Here is a 15,617-nt window from a genome sequence, read left to right as displayed (position 1 = left end):
GGATTTAAGTTGAATGATTTATGGTTACGTGGATTCGTTACAGTTTTTTTTTGTTGAGCACTGCAAGTGCATTGAAATTTAAATAAATCCAAACAAATGCTAGATACTTTGGAATTATTTAAATTGTTTAATATTTGGCACTCCTTTTAGCATTATTTGATTTTTAATTGGTTTATTTGATTTAGTTTGTGCCATCTTTTTCGGTATATTAGCTTTTCGGACTTAAAAACAAATCACGCATACGCAGCGTTATCCGGAAAATGCCACATTGAAGTTGGCAAACGTTTAACAGTTTCTGGCGCATCGCGTCTAGTTGGCACCATTTGGTCAGCTCCCAAAGAGAACCAAGCCGAAAACGAATAAAAAAGGCCACAAAAAAGGCTCAGACTAGGAGATATGATTGATTTTAATGATGATTTGATGATGATTTTAATGTCCTGGAAATAAAGTTTACTTGAATATTTATATAGATGTTAACAGTTTGCAATATAATTAAGGATTATTAATTTATTTGGAACCAAATAAGATTATTTTATAGCTGATTTAGTTAAAAATAATTTTTGAAAATACTTTATATAATTCTATAACAATATAAACATTTAAATAAACTCGCATATACCTTCGTCTACCCTGTAAACACTATTTTTTTTTTTGTTTTAAATATATATACACAAATAAATTAAGCCATCACATGCAATAAAAACGGACGCAACGCAATGCGGAGCGGAATTTTGGGTGTTTGGCGCCGACCAGGGTTGCCAGGCGCCGCAGCGACGGGGCCAACAACCCTGGGGCATCATCGTTTTCCATTAAATCCGTTTCTTTGCCTTTACAAATTTTTTTCTATTTTTGGTAGAGTAAGTAAGAAGTTTGTTAACAAATAGAAGAAGTCATTTCAGGCCCCATAAGTCATATATATTCTGGATCAGCATTAACAGGCGATTCAATCTAGCCACGTTAATCGGTTTTAAAATTAAATAAAAATATTTATTTTCAGAAATTTTAAATTAAATATACCGACTTGATAACCTTGATAATAAAAACTAGGGCAAAAAATCTTTCTAAAGTGAAATTAAAGAATTTTTCTCCTATTTTTAAATAATTTGAAGGGTATACACACTTCGGCTTCCCAAAGATAGCTTCTAGTTCTTTTTTTTTTTTGGCGAGAGTTAGATAAATGTAAATAGGAAATGGAATGCATGACTTGCTCTAAAGAAAATGTCTACATTTTTTGCCACTCTAGTGACCCGGTCATTGGTGGATACATGTACCAAGTATGTATATATTTTATAAATAAGGATAAGAACTGCCCAGGAGGTGTGAAAAATTGTGTTAGTTGGACAGGACAGTGCATATTTGATCTGCAGAGTCTATGGAATTGTCAAATGGTAAAAAAATTTTGTAAATTCTGAAGCGTAACTGTCCTTGTTGAATGTCATTGGACGGTATATAAACCTCAGAACGGATAGGTAGGATCTCGCCAGATACCTGTCGAGGTGTGTAAAGTCGCACAATGGAGTTCACAAATGACTTAAAGGGACAAGAAGGTTCTTTAATGCATTTCAATTTCAGTTATTTGTCACGTAAATTGTTCCAGCTTGAGTTGGTCCTTTCTCTCCCTCTCCCTAATAGATATGGCACCTGGGCGGCAAGGACATGTAATGCATTTGGATTGCCGCTTAATTAACCAGCACGTACTCCCAGTGACCCCCACTGGTGTCAGCTGTGGCAAATATTTGGCATGTGGCGCCAACTCTGCATTCCACTTAATTAGCATTTCCCTTTAGAGCAGAGAGAAAATTATTTGAGATAAAAAATATATTATAAAAATATTAAGAATATATTTTAAAAATAATACAGCTATAATTTAGTTATGTAATAGCTTTATTTGCACTCCAACTTCTACTCTCCACAACATAAACTCACCCACAATTTCCCCCTGTGCACTGGCATAATTTAATGAAATGCAAAACACGCACGTTAGTCTGCATTTAGTTGAACCGTTTAGTTCCTAATTTATGTTGCTAAATGATAAAGTAAATGGCCAACGATTACATGGGGTCATATGTTTGGATTTCCACCGATTCATAATGGGGGATTCCCGGTGACTGCAACTATCTAACAACCAACTAAATATATTATATACATGTATTTTTTGGTTAAGGCGACGATTTATTGAACCTGGCGACTTATCAGCGACAGCAGAGAGCCAGAACAATCCTCTGACTCAGGGCAGTTGGTCAAGGCTAGCCACCCCTACCCGAAAAACACAGAGATCCTGCAGGAAGTTAAGCGTAAACGATGCTGACACTGACACAGATAAAGGGGGGTGTGTGGGAGGAGGTAGTAAGAATGTATTTCCGGGGAGGAGTTCGGTTGACTGGTGCCAATTTTGCTGTTGATTACAACACTCGAACCCGATACCTTCACCCTCCAGCTGCTTGACAAGGGTCAAGTGAAAGTTTTACGACTTTCACCAAAGCTAAACTGTTTTCCAGCCCCCAGGCTCGGTTCAGTTTGTTTATTTTTAAGTTTAATTTAAAAGGAAATTGTTCCAAGGCAGATTTAACTAAGGGAAAACAGAAGGGAAAAGTGTGAAAGGAAATCAAACTAGTACCTGTGGGTGACATTTGTTTGGGGTTAAGGGATAGTTCTAGTTTCGTTTAAAGCCCTTACTTTTCAAAAATCAATAATCCCTGCACTATAAACTCCACGCTGCAACTTTACTCAGCAGAGAGATATATCATATCTGACCAAAAATGCTCCACAAAAGCCAAAGCCCTGCACTAAATCTTCCCCAGAAGAGAGGGCAGGGAGAACTGGAGAGACCGACTGCCCAGGCGGTTGGTGCAGGTTTTTGGCATCGCTGCCAAAATCATACATCAATTTGGGGACATTCGTCAGTGCCAGGCCACAAATGTGACATGGACCAGCGACGGAGGCCACGCGGAATATTTCACCACATCGAGAACCAGAGACCAGAGAGCAGGGCCAGGACCAGAACCAGGTCCAGACAAGAGGGAGAGGGAGAGCCTGGTACATGGCTGCAACATTGTCAAAACAATTAATCATTGATGAAGAAAATGCGCATGGAACCAGCAAATGGCCGCTTGACTGGGCGGACAGAGATTCCGTCTGGTAGCCTAAATTATGTAGGGAACAAGACCACAAATTAGACAAATTTTCGTATGATTATTTCAATTACAATGGAATGAATATATAGATTTAACGCCTCCGGAGATTTGTGTATATTCCAGCCTCTGTCGGAGAAATCCAATTAAATGCAGGACTTGGCTGTAATGAAGCTTGAATTATAATTGATAATTGAGTAAGCATTAATAATGGATTTTGAGCTATAAATCTATATGCATTACGTGTTTATATAGACTTTCTAAGTACGTAAGTAAACCTAAAATAACTTGTGCTGTTCTTAGTTTCTTTTACAAAAGTGTATATCTTTCTTCAGCTTTAAGTTTAATTAAAATAAAATTACACAGCTAACCTTTGTATTAAAATTAAATCAGAGTTAAATCTAACATCTCACATAAAATATAAACTAATTTCTTAGCTTATTAGGTACCCATATTAATAAGCCACTTTGCTCTTCTTGATCACCGATTCTCTTTATGGATTATTGGTCATTTTGGTTCGTTTTATTATTCAATTTTTACATCATTTAAATATGTCAACAAACATGGCTTTTATGGCACCGATTTATTTATATTCCTCTCTCCCGCATTTCGTGTAATAACGGGTCAGTTTTGACGGCCTTGTTTACGACTCCATTCCCATAGAATTAATGAGTCGTTATGGGAAGCATAAAATATGCAATCGGTGAAAACGAGGGCAAGTTCCCAAAGTCGAAAATCTGAATCACCTGTCGCCAGCATACGAATTTAATTTTATTGGGAATGGTCAACGTCTGGGGGTTACAAGAGCATTTAAAAAATAAATATACCCATTTTCAAGGTTGAAATTGGGGCCCTTCTGGAGGTTTTATGTTGGCCAAACAAGCGCTCGAAAGTGGCTAAGTATGTAAGGCTTTTGGGAAGGCTAATTGGTTGGTAAGTTGGAAGTACTTAGAGGCATTGTAAATTATAGTAAAGGTTTAGCAAACATTCGCGTTAAATAAACCTATTAATTTTTAAGGGAATCTTTTCTGTATTTTTATTAATTTTTCTTTTATTAAAAAATAATATAAAAAGCAAAGCTCAATTTCTGACGTTTCGGGAATCGCATTACCCTGTAATTAATCCATTATAAGGCCTTGCGTGCCAAGCAACCATTGCATGCCGCTCGAGAATTGCATGCAAATTATTGCAAGTATGTTGAGCATGCCCGAAAAAATCATTACACATTTTTAAGCTGTTTTTTGTTGTACTTTTTGTTGTTGTGGAAACCTCTTTCAACAAGTACAGGTCATAATCGTAGTGGGTTCACCTCAAAAAAAATGTGGCATCGCGTGCCTGGCAACTTGAGACGCTTGCCATTGCCTTTGCGTGAGTCTTGATGCGATTCTGCTGGTGATTTTCCCCCCGGCCGAGGTGTGGAAACTCTCTTGATCCAAAGGAAACCATCAGACATTTTTTTTAGGATTTTGCACCTTCACTTTTTCATGCTGGCAAGGAAAGGTAAGTGGTTGGTAGGAAAATGAAACGTTCTCTCTCTTTGGCTGCCGCGCAAATGGAATAACTAATTAAATTTTCAACTGCAAATGAACAGGAGCCCGGCTGGGATAGGATAGTTCCCGGCTAACTGCCGGTTTAATTAACTTGGTAGATAAAATTTTATGACAGCCAACGGCCAACGTGCATAGCAAAACATAATCTATTCGGTGTAATAGCCACATTCATGGCTGAGTGGCTCACTGGCTGAATGGTGCTCGTTGTCCTAATGGTTGTCTATGCAAATATGTTGCAATATCCACTTCTATCCGTTCCATCAATTTTATTATTGCTCCCAGGTTCTCTCCCCCCCCCCCCAAAAAAAAAGAGATACAAAAATGTAAAAGGCAAACAGAGTTATCCGGGCAACACCTTTCCACGCGTCGCGCATAAATCAAAAGTGAAATTTTTTACACGCACCCAACTGTCTGTGAAAAATTTTCCATTTTCCATTTTCATGTGCTCGTTGTTGCCGCTGGTCAAGGGGGTCAGGGGCCATGTGTCAGCCCGCCAGCCATTGCCCAACAATTTTGTAATTGTTTTTTGTGGTTTTTTTTTACTGTAGGGAATTAAAAACAACCTTAAAGACACAACTGAAATTTAGAGATGGTTTGGGGAAAACACATAAATGTTAATTAGTAAGGGCTTGGATTTAAAGCTATTTAATAGGGAACCAGAGCCATTCCTTTATCCTTAACTGTGACCAAGTTGCAGTTCGATTTTCTAGGAAATTTCTGCCAGACCTTTTGATCTATAGTTTCACTCTGAGAAGTGCTTTTCCCCTCCCCAGGATTATCAAAATTATAAACAATTAAACTGTGAGGCAATGGCTATTTTAATAATAATTCAACTAATAATCATAAAGTTCTGAAATCCATTTGAAAGGTCAGTTATCGTAGTTGTAAATTCATACGGGCAATATAGAATATAATATATTTTCTTGTTGGTGACTGGAATATTCCCAACTATCTGCAACTTATATATGTACATGTGGCGAGTGAAGTCAAGTCCTTGAATTAGAGGAAAATCCGAGTAAACAGCCTAGTTAATGAGAATCCGAGTAAATCCTGCAAGCATATTTAGAGTCCAAGTAATAGGAATCCTTTTGGTGTTTTAAGGAGTCCAAGTAACTAAATGAAATGTATCTGTATTTCTTTTTGATATGACCAGAAACGATCTTTGTACTGGCCATGTTTTCTTTTTCAAAGTTAACTTAGTTTATGTTTTTCTCACATTTCCTTGAATCTCCTGCTGGGGGCCGCAACAGCCACAAGGAAGAGTAGCTGTTAATTGATCTCCGTTGAAGCTCTCCTCTGGAGATCCTTCGTTGGTTTTGGCCAAAATGTTGGGTTTATAGGGAAACATCTGCAATTGGTAGAGGCTTAACTTCTACAGTTTTAGGGAATTTTATTTAAAAAAAACTTACTTTTGCTTTAAGACAACGAATACACAAAAACAATTTTGGAATCACAAACACTTGAAAATTTAGAACGGGAGAAATGCGAGAAAAACATAGAACTATTCCATTTAGGTCTGGTTTATAGAACGAGTGATGGTTAACTGATGATTTTAGGTTTTTTGGGTTGTATGAAACAGGTGACAGGTGTCAAAGAAAAGGGGCAGAGCCTGCTCTAAAAGCAAAAACTCAAATTAAAATTACACAGAAAAATCTTAAAAGAAATTGTGGAGTACTTGCAAACTCTTAATATTCTAGAATAACTTTATTCAATTTAAATCTTAATAAACCCTTTCCTACCTTCCTTTTCCACTCCCCAATTAAGTGCAATTAATTCACAAAGATACAACTAATATGGCGCCTTCAATCTGGTTTCATAATCAATTCCGATTCCCTCAATTTATCACCTGTCCGGCCCTCCTTGGCGACTTTACCTGCGGCAGTAATTGGCCGAGCCTGGGCCTGGGCTGGCTTGTTTAATGAGCGCTTAGTAGTTGGCAACATCTAATGTGCATATTACAATGCCAATTAACATATTTTCCCCAACAGCAGAGTCAGAGTCAGAGGATGAGGACGCAGTCAGTCACTCTGTCGCTCCGTTGGTGGTCACGTTTTTCCTCCGTGGCGGCATGGAGAGTGGCTCTTGCATAATTGCGTCGCCAAGTGCAGGTCCAGGTCCAGGCTCGTAAATAAACCCACTCCCATCTGGCCATAGATGTACTACTCACACATGCCAAGAGCATTGGTTTTTTTCCAGTATTTTCCATTCGGTTTTGTCTAGCCGGGCATTATGCAAATGGCACTTTGTTTTAACTGCGTGCTCTGCGGTTGGGCCCTGGATCGGATGCGGTCTTTGATGGGCTCACATGCCCACCAGTGATGTGGGGCATTTACTTGTTTAAATAAAATGGTAAAAGTTAACTAAAGAGGGCTAAAAAACCAATTAAAAGTAAGGTAAGAGTTGTAGGAAAAAACGTAGAAAATTTGCAGCACCTTAAAACATTTTTAAAGGAATTTAAAATATTAAAAAGAAATAGAAATAGCATTTAAAATATATAGAAAGTTGTTGGAAAATATTTTTAAAATATTTTGGCATGTTACCTTAATATTAAAAACTTTTAAAAAGAATGTAGATTGTTAAAATGTAGTTAAATCTATTAAAAACTCTAATAAAGATTCATAAAAAATTATAGAAAAATAGAAGAAAATCTACAGACCTTAAAAGTATTTTTAAAACAATTTAGAATGCTCACTTAATACATCACCAACTTATTTAAGACTAACTAATGCATTTAAATACTTTATATATTTAATTCAAATACATTTTCTATGATTTAAAATACATTTTCTATGATTAAAAATACATTTTCTATGATTTAAAATTATTTATCTAATTTTTAAATTAATATACATTAAAGAAACCCAAAGAAATTTTTCTAAAACCGTCTAAATGAGCATCACCTTTGCCCAGATTGCGACGTGCTGGCATTAGTTCCTCATCATCATCAGCTAGAAGACCTCCTTCCGGTGCCCAACTGGAGGTGACTTCATGTAACTCGTCATCTGCATCTGCATCTGCTTGCAACATTACGCGGACAATTAATATGCCAAGTGCTATGTGTGTGCATACTAATGACCCTCTAAACTCTACCCTTTTTTTTTTTTAATATTTCTTTAACAACCATTCAGGGCATCCATCAATTGTCGGTCAGCCGAATGGCGCAGGCGCAACGGCGCCGCCTCCGCAGCCTCGCAAGTTTGCCTTTAATGATCAAGTAGAGGATGTGGCTACTTAATATGACTCACGACTCGCCGGGACACGTGCGAATGGTTATGGTTGGGATGGAGGAGGAGTATGTGGTCCCTGACTCGTTAAACTCTGCAACTTCAGACAGCTTCATGGGTTTCTCTGAGGGTTTATGAGCTTGGTTCGTTTTTGGTATAAAAAAGTTAATAAATTAATATACATTTTTATAAATTTTATTTATATTATTAATGAAAAATTTATTTGAAATTTGTGTTCTTTAATCAAAGTACAAACACCCTGTATAACAAGCCCCCAAACCCAAAAAATCAAACCCAAATCCCACCACGTAAACGTTGTAAATGTAAACAGTGCCACACAATTTATTGTGGTTGTCATCAGCCTTGTTTCCATTACTGTTAAAAAAAAATACAAAAAATAAAAAAGAAAAAAACACAAACAACAAAACCTTAACCAACAGAAAGACCCACAAAAAAGCCGCCAAAAAGTAGCCCCAAATAATATAAATCAAAAGAAAGTAAAATTACGATGCGTCGTCGAGTGGCGATCGAAGTGGGATAGAAGCGAATCAGAAAAGCAAAAATAAAAAAAAATACAACAAAAAACAAATTTCAATAAGTTTTGAAGCGAGAAAAAAACTTTCGCTACTTCAGTGGCTTCAGCGCAAAAAAAAAGGCCAACTTTTGTGGCTGAGTGGCTCCGATTTTTGGTTTTGTTTTGTTTGCCAGCGAATCAAGTGAAGTATCATGGTCAATCGTTGGATTGTAAGAAGTGTATGTGTGTGTGTAGAATATGTGTGTGGTGTGTCGAGAGTGTGTGTGGTGTGTAGAGTGTGTGTAAAGTGCGTTGTGCTGTGTGCTGAGTGAGCTGCGGATGCCCTAAGGCGCCCACGCATGCGCAGAATACCGAATGCAAATCCAAAGGGGAGTGTGTCAGTGCACTGAAAAAAATAGATAAAATATATAGAAAACAAATTTGAATATTGTAAGATTTTATATAGGAACTTTAATAGATTTTTTAGTGTTCAAAATATCACATAAAAAGGCTTGTTAATTTCTTATTTTTAGAGTTACTTTTTCAGTAGAATTATTTTAACTAGAGTTATTTTTATTACACTTACATTTGATCTATTTATTTTAACCCCATTTACTCTACTTTTCTTCCAGTGTAAATCGGATTGGCAAAGTGGACGTGCCACCGGCCAGAACCACTTTTTTTTGTTTCTTTCTTTTTTTTTTTGGGTGAAATGCCGCTTTCAAATGCTGGCCAAGCGGCTGGCCGATCAGTTCGCCGAGAGCCACGCTCATCGGTGGTGTCGCTGTGGAGAAAGCCGGAAAAAGTCTAGTCCAAAATGAGTCGACGAGGAGCCACCACCACCACCACCATCATATGGTTGTGCCTGCTGATCATCGGCCTGGCTGTGGGCCAAGATCAGAGCCTGCCCGCCTCGGAGACCACAGCGAATCCCCTGCTGAAGCAATCCCAGAACACCTTCATCCAGTGGGTTCTGTCGCTGCTACCCCAGCGTCCTGGTAGCTCCGACTCGGAAAATGCCACTGTGGCCACCCTGAGTAGTAGCTCCCCGTTGCCAGAGCCCTCAGTGAGCACCACCTCAACCACTACGCCGGCTCCATCGTCGAGTACAACGACCACCAGGAGGGCCACCACCCCTGCTCCGCCCACTCTGGACCCGCCGAGGAAGTGCCGCGACTGCGTCTGCGGCATAGCCAACATCCAGAAACGGATAGTTGGTGGCCAGGAGACAGAGGTGCATCAGTATCCCTGGGTGGCCATGCTCCTCTACGGCGGCAGGTTCTACTGTGCCGCCTCTCTGCTCAATGACCAGTTCCTCCTCACCGCCTCCCACTGTGTGTATGGTTTCCGCAAGGAAAGGATCTCGGTGAGGCTGCTGGAACATGACCGCAAGATGTCGCACATGCAGAAGATAGACCGCAAGGTGGCCGAGGTGATCACGCATCCAAAGTACAATGCCAGGAACTATGACAACGACATAGCCATCATTAAGCTGGACGAGCCGGTGGAGTTCAATGAAGTTCTGCATCCTGTATGCATGCCCACGCCGGGCAGGAGTTTCAAGGGGGAGAACGGTATTGTCACAGGCTGGGGAGCCCTGAAAGTTGGAGGACCAACATCGGATACGCTGCAGGTTAATTAAAACCACTTGGGAATTATAGGAATTTACTTACCAAACTTATATTTTCCCCTTTTTCCAGGAGGTTCAAGTCCCCATCCTCTCCCAGGACGAATGCCGCAAGAGTCGCTATGGCAACAAGATCACGGACAACATGCTCTGCGGTGGCTATGACGAAGGCGGCAAGGACTCCTGCCAGGGTGATAGCGGTGGCCCACTCCACATCGTAGCCAGCGGCACGCGAGAGCATCAAATCGCCGGCGTGGTCTCATGGGGCGAGGGCTGTGCCAAGGCCGGTTATCCCGGCGTCTATGCCCGAGTGAATCGCTATGGAACTTGGATCAAGAACCTCACCAAACAGGCTTGCCTCTGCCAGCAGGAGACCAAGAAGATCAAGTAGAAAGAGAGAGCAGTCTAGATATTTCTGTAACCTTAAGTAGTTGCAAAAAGAATACTCTCAATGAAGGTGGAATCAGGGGAATCTCAAACTCAATTTCCAATTCCCGTTTTGAAAGATAAGTTTTCCTAACAAAAAACTTATTATTTCCTCTCTAAAAGTAAAAACCCAAACCATATCCCCAGAAACAAACTATTTTCCCTGAAAATAACTTTGCACTTTCTAGGGATATGTTTCCTTAAAATCAAGACAAACAAAAGCCCAGCTAGAACTGAGGAAACCTTCGGCAGAGTATAAACCTTCCTATTCTCAAGCTGTTTTATATATATTTATTGATTAAAAGAAAAGTTGCCACAAAGTGCGCTAACCTCTTCCAGGAGCCGGTTTCTCTTTAGAATTCTGGTCTGGCCAGTTCTTTTTTTGAAGCTAGTTCTTGGTCTTGGCCAGGATGCCTTTGGTCAGTTGCCAATTGCCAGTTGGCCAGGCTAGTTCATCATCATCATGGGTTATTTTTCTGTACTGATTTTCCTCTTGGCTGCCTTGAGGTTGTCCTGGGCCACGCCCTCTTTGCGTGGCGTCTCGGAGCCCGAGAGGATCCTCGACTCCTTGGCCCAGCTAAGGCAAAGCAGCTTCTTGGACTGGATCCAGTCTATCCTAGGACCAGAGGTGCCAGCGGAATGGAGTTCCCCGGCCAAGAGGGAGTGCAGTGAGTGCTCCTGCGGCAGCGTCAATACCCGCCACCGCATCGTCGGCGGCCAAGAGACGGAGGTCCACGAGTATCCCTGGATGATCATGCTCATGTGGTTCGGCAACTTCTACTGCGGCGCCTCCCTGGTGAACGACCAGTATGCCCTGACCGCCGCCCATTGTGTGAATGGTTTCTATCATCGCCTCATCACCGTCCGCTTGCTGGAGCACAATCGTCAGGATAGCAATGTGAAGATCGTGGACAGACGCGTGGCCCGGGTCCTGATTCATCCCAATTACAGCACCCGCAACTTTGACAGCGACATCGCCTTGATCCGCTTCAACGAGCCCGTGCGTCTGGGCATCGACATGCATCCCGTGTGCCTGCCAATACCCAGCGAAAGCTATGCCGGCCAAACGGCCGTGGTCACTGGCTGGGGAGCCTTGAGCGAGGGCGGCCCCGTCTCCGATACCCTCCAGGAGGTGGAGGTTCCCATTCTCAGCCAGCAGGAGTGCCGGGAGAGCAACTATGGTGAAGCCAAGATCACCGACAACATGATCTGTGCCGGCTATGTGGAGCAGGGCGGCAAGGATTCCTGCCAGGGCGACAGTGGTGGACCCATGCATGTCCTGGGCTCGGGCGAGGCTTACCAACTAGCAGGCATTGTGTCGTGGGGCGAGGGCTGTGCCAAGCCCAATGCCCCGGGTGTGTATACGCGGGTGAGCAACTTTAACCAGTGGATCGAGGAGAACACCAGGGATGCTTGCTCTTGTGCGCAGCCAGCAGAGGCTCCTGAGAGTAGCTCCACAGAGCCGGCAGAGGAGAACACCACTCCAGAGGCAGGAGCAGCCGAGGAATCAGAGGTGGCGGAGGCCAATAAGTTGGTTTAAAGAGGAGCTCATCCTTAACTTCATTATCTTTCAGCCATGAATTTTAAATAAAGTCTTTTTTGGTCACTGAAATTTAGTTTTTGTTTGTTTTTATTATTGTTTTTAAAGGTTTTAAAAGGTTTAAAAATGACAGTCTTAAGAGGTTACCCTTAAGGACACAACTCTAGGAGAACTGCTGACAATATCTGCCAGTTACTTAGGCAACCCTTGACGAGAAATTTTTCCTGAATGACACAGCTAATTTCACTTTTGGAAAGAATATCTAACGACGAATTTCTACAAGAAAAAATCAAATAAAAATACAAATGGATTCCTCGAATGAACTTTTCCTAAACCTGGAGGAGTACAAGAAGTGCGCCCAGAAAGTAAAGGTATTAATCGAGCTGGAAAAGCCTCTGGCCTACTTTAGTGTGTCGCCGGAACGCTTCTATCAAGGCAATGCCAGCCAGTTGAGATCGCTGTATTACCCCAAGCCGAAGGCCTTTCCCCTGTACCTCAGCGCACCCCTGAAGTGTTCCTACAGAAAGACGTCGAATCACTTCTACGACGAATACTTGGATAATCTGCTGTACGGCATCTGCGACAATAGTTTCGAGCTGCTGTGTCCCTTTGGTAACAAGGGCAGCCACGGCTGGCGGGTTAGGGCCCCCCTTGTGTGCCAGTTGGAGCTGCTCCAGACCCTGATGTGTACGCCCTTTAGGCCAAATGAGAACTGGCTTATATTGGCCATTAACTACAGGGACACTGTGTATCTGTGCCTGGAGAATCCCGACGAGCAGCCCTGGACGGAAGATCGGATGAGGAGGTCCGCCATGGAGACCATGCTGAAGCATCAGGTTTACAAAGGTGTGAAAAATCTTACATATGATATTTATTATTATATTTATTTTTCCACCTTTTCTTAAAGCTTTCAACGAGACCCAGGCCGAGGGCTCTCCCGAAGAGTGCTCCGAGTTTAATTATATTTTAAATTGTCGCCTGAACGATTTATCGGTTATATATTCTGCACCCATTAATGGAGCCGTCTTTGAGAGCTCAGAAGCGTAAGTTTCATTTATTTTAATTAATTATTAATATTAAATATAAATCTATATAATTTTTATAGTCCCTCGCATTCTAAAATCCTGGAATTAATGTTTTTGGAGTGCAAATTGGGAGAGAAACTCCGTCGCATGGATGGCGGACTCTTCACCGAGTTGTACAGCCCGGAGGAGGCGCTCAAATGGTGGACAGAGGGTCAACTGAAGGGTGCCAAGAACTTTATGTTGGCCCTGGCCGATCCCTATGGTCGCGTGCAGAGCCTGGAGCCAATATCCTGTGAAAAGTTGTGCAGGGATTCGGTGAGCTTAAAAATCTTTAACTAGGAAAATAATCGTAAGTTTTTAAATCATTTTATAATAGAAAGACAATTGGTCAGCGGACTTTTGCCAGCAGTTTCTCTCGCAGTTCCTGGGTCAAGTCCGAGAGCACATGAAGAACGTGAACGACCCTAGCACCATCTACGAGTTCAATTATGTGGCCCAGAAGCGGTGCATTTATTGGAACAAAGGCTCTGGCCAACGGCTCAGCTTCATACCCGATTGGTATCGTCTGATCTTGGAGGGTAATGAATGATCTGTTGGGTACTTACTGCCCGATTTCTCTGAGCTCCAGTTGGACTTGTTAGCTTCTCCACTCTCTCGCCTCAATTTCCGCCTGTAATCTGCTTGTTTTCAAGTCTACCCCCGGGGCACTCGGCAATTTCTGCTCCACGAAATTGCCACTAAATCAAAAAACAAAAAAAATATACAGCCACAGCAGACACCTACACTTGTGTCTGGTTTGGGGCTCTTTTCCGCTGTGCGTGCCTCCCCCATTGGGATTGGACCCGGGCCAAGGAGATCCCCAAGACCCACACCCAGACCGGGCTTTAAACATTGATAAATAACTAAATAATAGAATAAACAGCTGGCAAAAGGTGTTAAGGCTTTAACTTTAAACTAAAAACGACCAAGGAAATGATCTTAAATTAAGTACTTATTATGTGTATATTTATAAATCTTATTTAGATTAATAAATTTATAGAAATATTCGATATTTCAACGTTTTGTTAGAGATAAATATCTGTCAAGCTTTTCATAAGATTTTCAGAATAACCAAGTTTGGCAGCCAAACATGGCTTTAATTTATTTATTTAAAGTAATTTATTTACTGTTTATTTGAATGCCTTAAAATTTCCCTTAAAAGGCACATTTCAAGTACATTTTCAGTGAGAAATATAAACCAAAAAATAAATAAAAATTTAAATTAACCCCTTGGAAAGTGTATTTAAAAGGCAGCTTCAAAAGCGATGTTCATCCTCGAGCGCAGTTGAAACTCGCGCGGCCCCAAATTGGCTTTTGTGGTAAAAATATATATATTTTTTTGTGCTCCTCCTTTCTGGCCAGGCGCAAATTTGGTGCAATTGAGCGAGTTTCGGTTTTTATTTTATTTTTGGGCCAGCCGCAGGTTAGAAATGTTTATTGGGGCGTTAAATTGTTTGATTGAATATTAGTAAAGAGAGCGATGCCGCCGCCGGTTTTCCTTTTCCTTCCTGGGTCAGACAGAAACCACGTACATATACTGATAATTTTCGATTCAGACAACATAATGATCCTTTTATGCAGCCGCGGCCAAGGCTTTTAGCACCACATTAGTCAGTGTCAGGATGCCAAGCAGCATGGACACCAGGATTTTCTCCGTCACTACCAAAGCCACATTGGCTATATTCGCAGCGGGCTTTTAAAATTTTCAAATTAAAATTCTGCACTCTTTTGGAAGATAAAATTACCTGCAGAAACGTTACAATCATGCTGATGGTGTGCTGGGCCATAACCACGCTGAGGCCGATGCACAGGATCACCCCCATGATGGTGACCAGGGTCAAGGCCTCCACAAGTTTCACTGCCACGGGCATTAGTCCGTTTTTTAGGGGTTCCACGTCCAAAGAATAGTTTGGAATTTGGAAGGGTTCAAAAATAAACAAGGAAAGTGAAAATAATGACGCCTTAATCTAAGCAACTATCTGTTGAGGGACTTTTATATTTTTGTAGTAAAAGTAAATTGTTTATTTTAAATGCGCAAATTCCATTTAGATTCATCACTTATAAACCTCCCATACAAATTATAGTTTTTCAATCATTTTCTCTTATTTTTTTCCCATCCATAGGCGACATTTTCCAATTACGCGATGCAAATGCAATTTGTCTGGACTGCGTGCAATTTGGGCTGCAGCCATAAAGCCCTGCCACGCCCTACCTTTTTTTTATGGGCGTAGGACTCTCTACATGTGTGTTGTCTGGCGGCATAGATTGCTTTGAATTATGGCACTAAATGGCTAGACATGTTACATAATTCATTTAGTGTCTGCACGGCGACAAATTCCAATGATATCGAGCAGATGTGTGCCGTCTCGGAACAATGGAGCTCTGGATTTATTTATTATTTTTACTAGACTTGGGCCAATTCAATTAGTAGGAAGGGAAAAACATTAATTGATTTTTTACTCTGGGCCTAAGTAAGTAAGTAAAAAAAGCAGCTAGCTTCATATTAAATCCCAAGATAAATATTTGCACACGTTGTCTGAG

The 15,617-nt window shown here is 41.1% G+C and overlaps 4 protein-coding genes and 1 long non-coding RNA gene across 6 annotated transcripts; 3 read left to right on the top strand and 2 right to left on the bottom strand.

The window, feature by feature from the left end:
* Window positions 1–5,481: 5,481 nt before the first annotated feature.
* Window positions 5,482–6,339, bottom strand: LOC108072273 (uncharacterized). Of its 2 annotated transcripts, XR_011444586.1 has the most exons (3): window positions 6,091–6,252; window positions 5,898–6,029; window positions 5,482–5,731 (listed from the first exon to the last, which is right to left on the bottom strand). It is a non-coding gene; the product is annotated as an uncharacterized lncRNA (long non-coding RNA). The 2 variants fall into 2 exon arrangements; XR_001770607.3 differs by having other exon boundaries at window positions 5,482–6,029; window positions 6,091–6,339.
* A 2,855-nt stretch (window positions 6,340–9,194) lies between these two features.
* Window positions 9,195–10,682, top strand: tpr (tracheal-prostasin). Its single transcript, XM_017163482.3, has 2 exons — window positions 9,195–10,052; window positions 10,120–10,682. Exons 1-2 carry the CDS (start codon window positions 9,237–9,239, stop codon window positions 10,435–10,437), a joined length of 1,134 nt encoding a protein of 377 aa, XP_017018971.1. The 5' UTR covers window positions 9,195–9,236; the 3' UTR covers window positions 10,438–10,682.
* Window positions 10,683–10,910: 228 nt separating this feature from the next.
* Window positions 10,911–12,075, top strand: LOC108072383 (trypsin-1). The gene has a single exon (XM_017163485.3). The coding sequence runs from the start codon at window positions 10,936–10,938 to the stop codon at window positions 12,010–12,012; it is 1,077 nt and encodes a 358-aa protein (XP_017018974.1). The 5' UTR covers window positions 10,911–10,935; the 3' UTR covers window positions 12,013–12,075.
* A 134-nt stretch (window positions 12,076–12,209) lies between these two features.
* LOC108072274 (protein cutoff-like) lies at window positions 12,210–14,039 on the top strand. The gene is made up of 4 exons (XM_017163340.3): window positions 12,210–12,858; window positions 12,920–13,055; window positions 13,118–13,352; window positions 13,414–14,039. The coding sequence occupies exons 1-4, from the start codon at window positions 12,318–12,320 to the stop codon at window positions 13,624–13,626; spliced, it is 1,125 nt and encodes a 374-aa protein (XP_017018829.1). The 5' UTR covers window positions 12,210–12,317; the 3' UTR covers window positions 13,627–14,039.
* Window positions 14,040–14,291: 252 nt separating this feature from the next.
* Window positions 14,292–15,054, bottom strand: LOC108072281 (uncharacterized). Its single transcript, XM_017163346.3, has 2 exons — window positions 14,822–15,054; window positions 14,292–14,769 (listed from the first exon to the last, which is right to left on the bottom strand). The coding sequence occupies exons 1-2, from the start codon at window positions 14,945–14,947 to the stop codon at window positions 14,650–14,652; spliced, it is 246 nt and encodes an 81-aa protein (XP_017018835.1). The 5' UTR covers window positions 14,948–15,054; the 3' UTR covers window positions 14,292–14,649.
* Window positions 15,055–15,617: the final 563 nt, after the last annotated feature.

This window comes from Drosophila kikkawai, chromosome 2R, assembly GCF_030179895.1.
Source record: "Drosophila kikkawai strain 14028-0561.14 chromosome 2R, DkikHiC1v2, whole genome shotgun sequence".
Classification (NCBI taxonomy): domain Eukaryota; kingdom Metazoa; phylum Arthropoda; class Insecta; order Diptera; family Drosophilidae; genus Drosophila; species Drosophila kikkawai.
The sequence above is the reverse complement of the archived record's forward strand: the minus strand, read 5'-3'. Positions and strand labels throughout refer to the sequence as shown.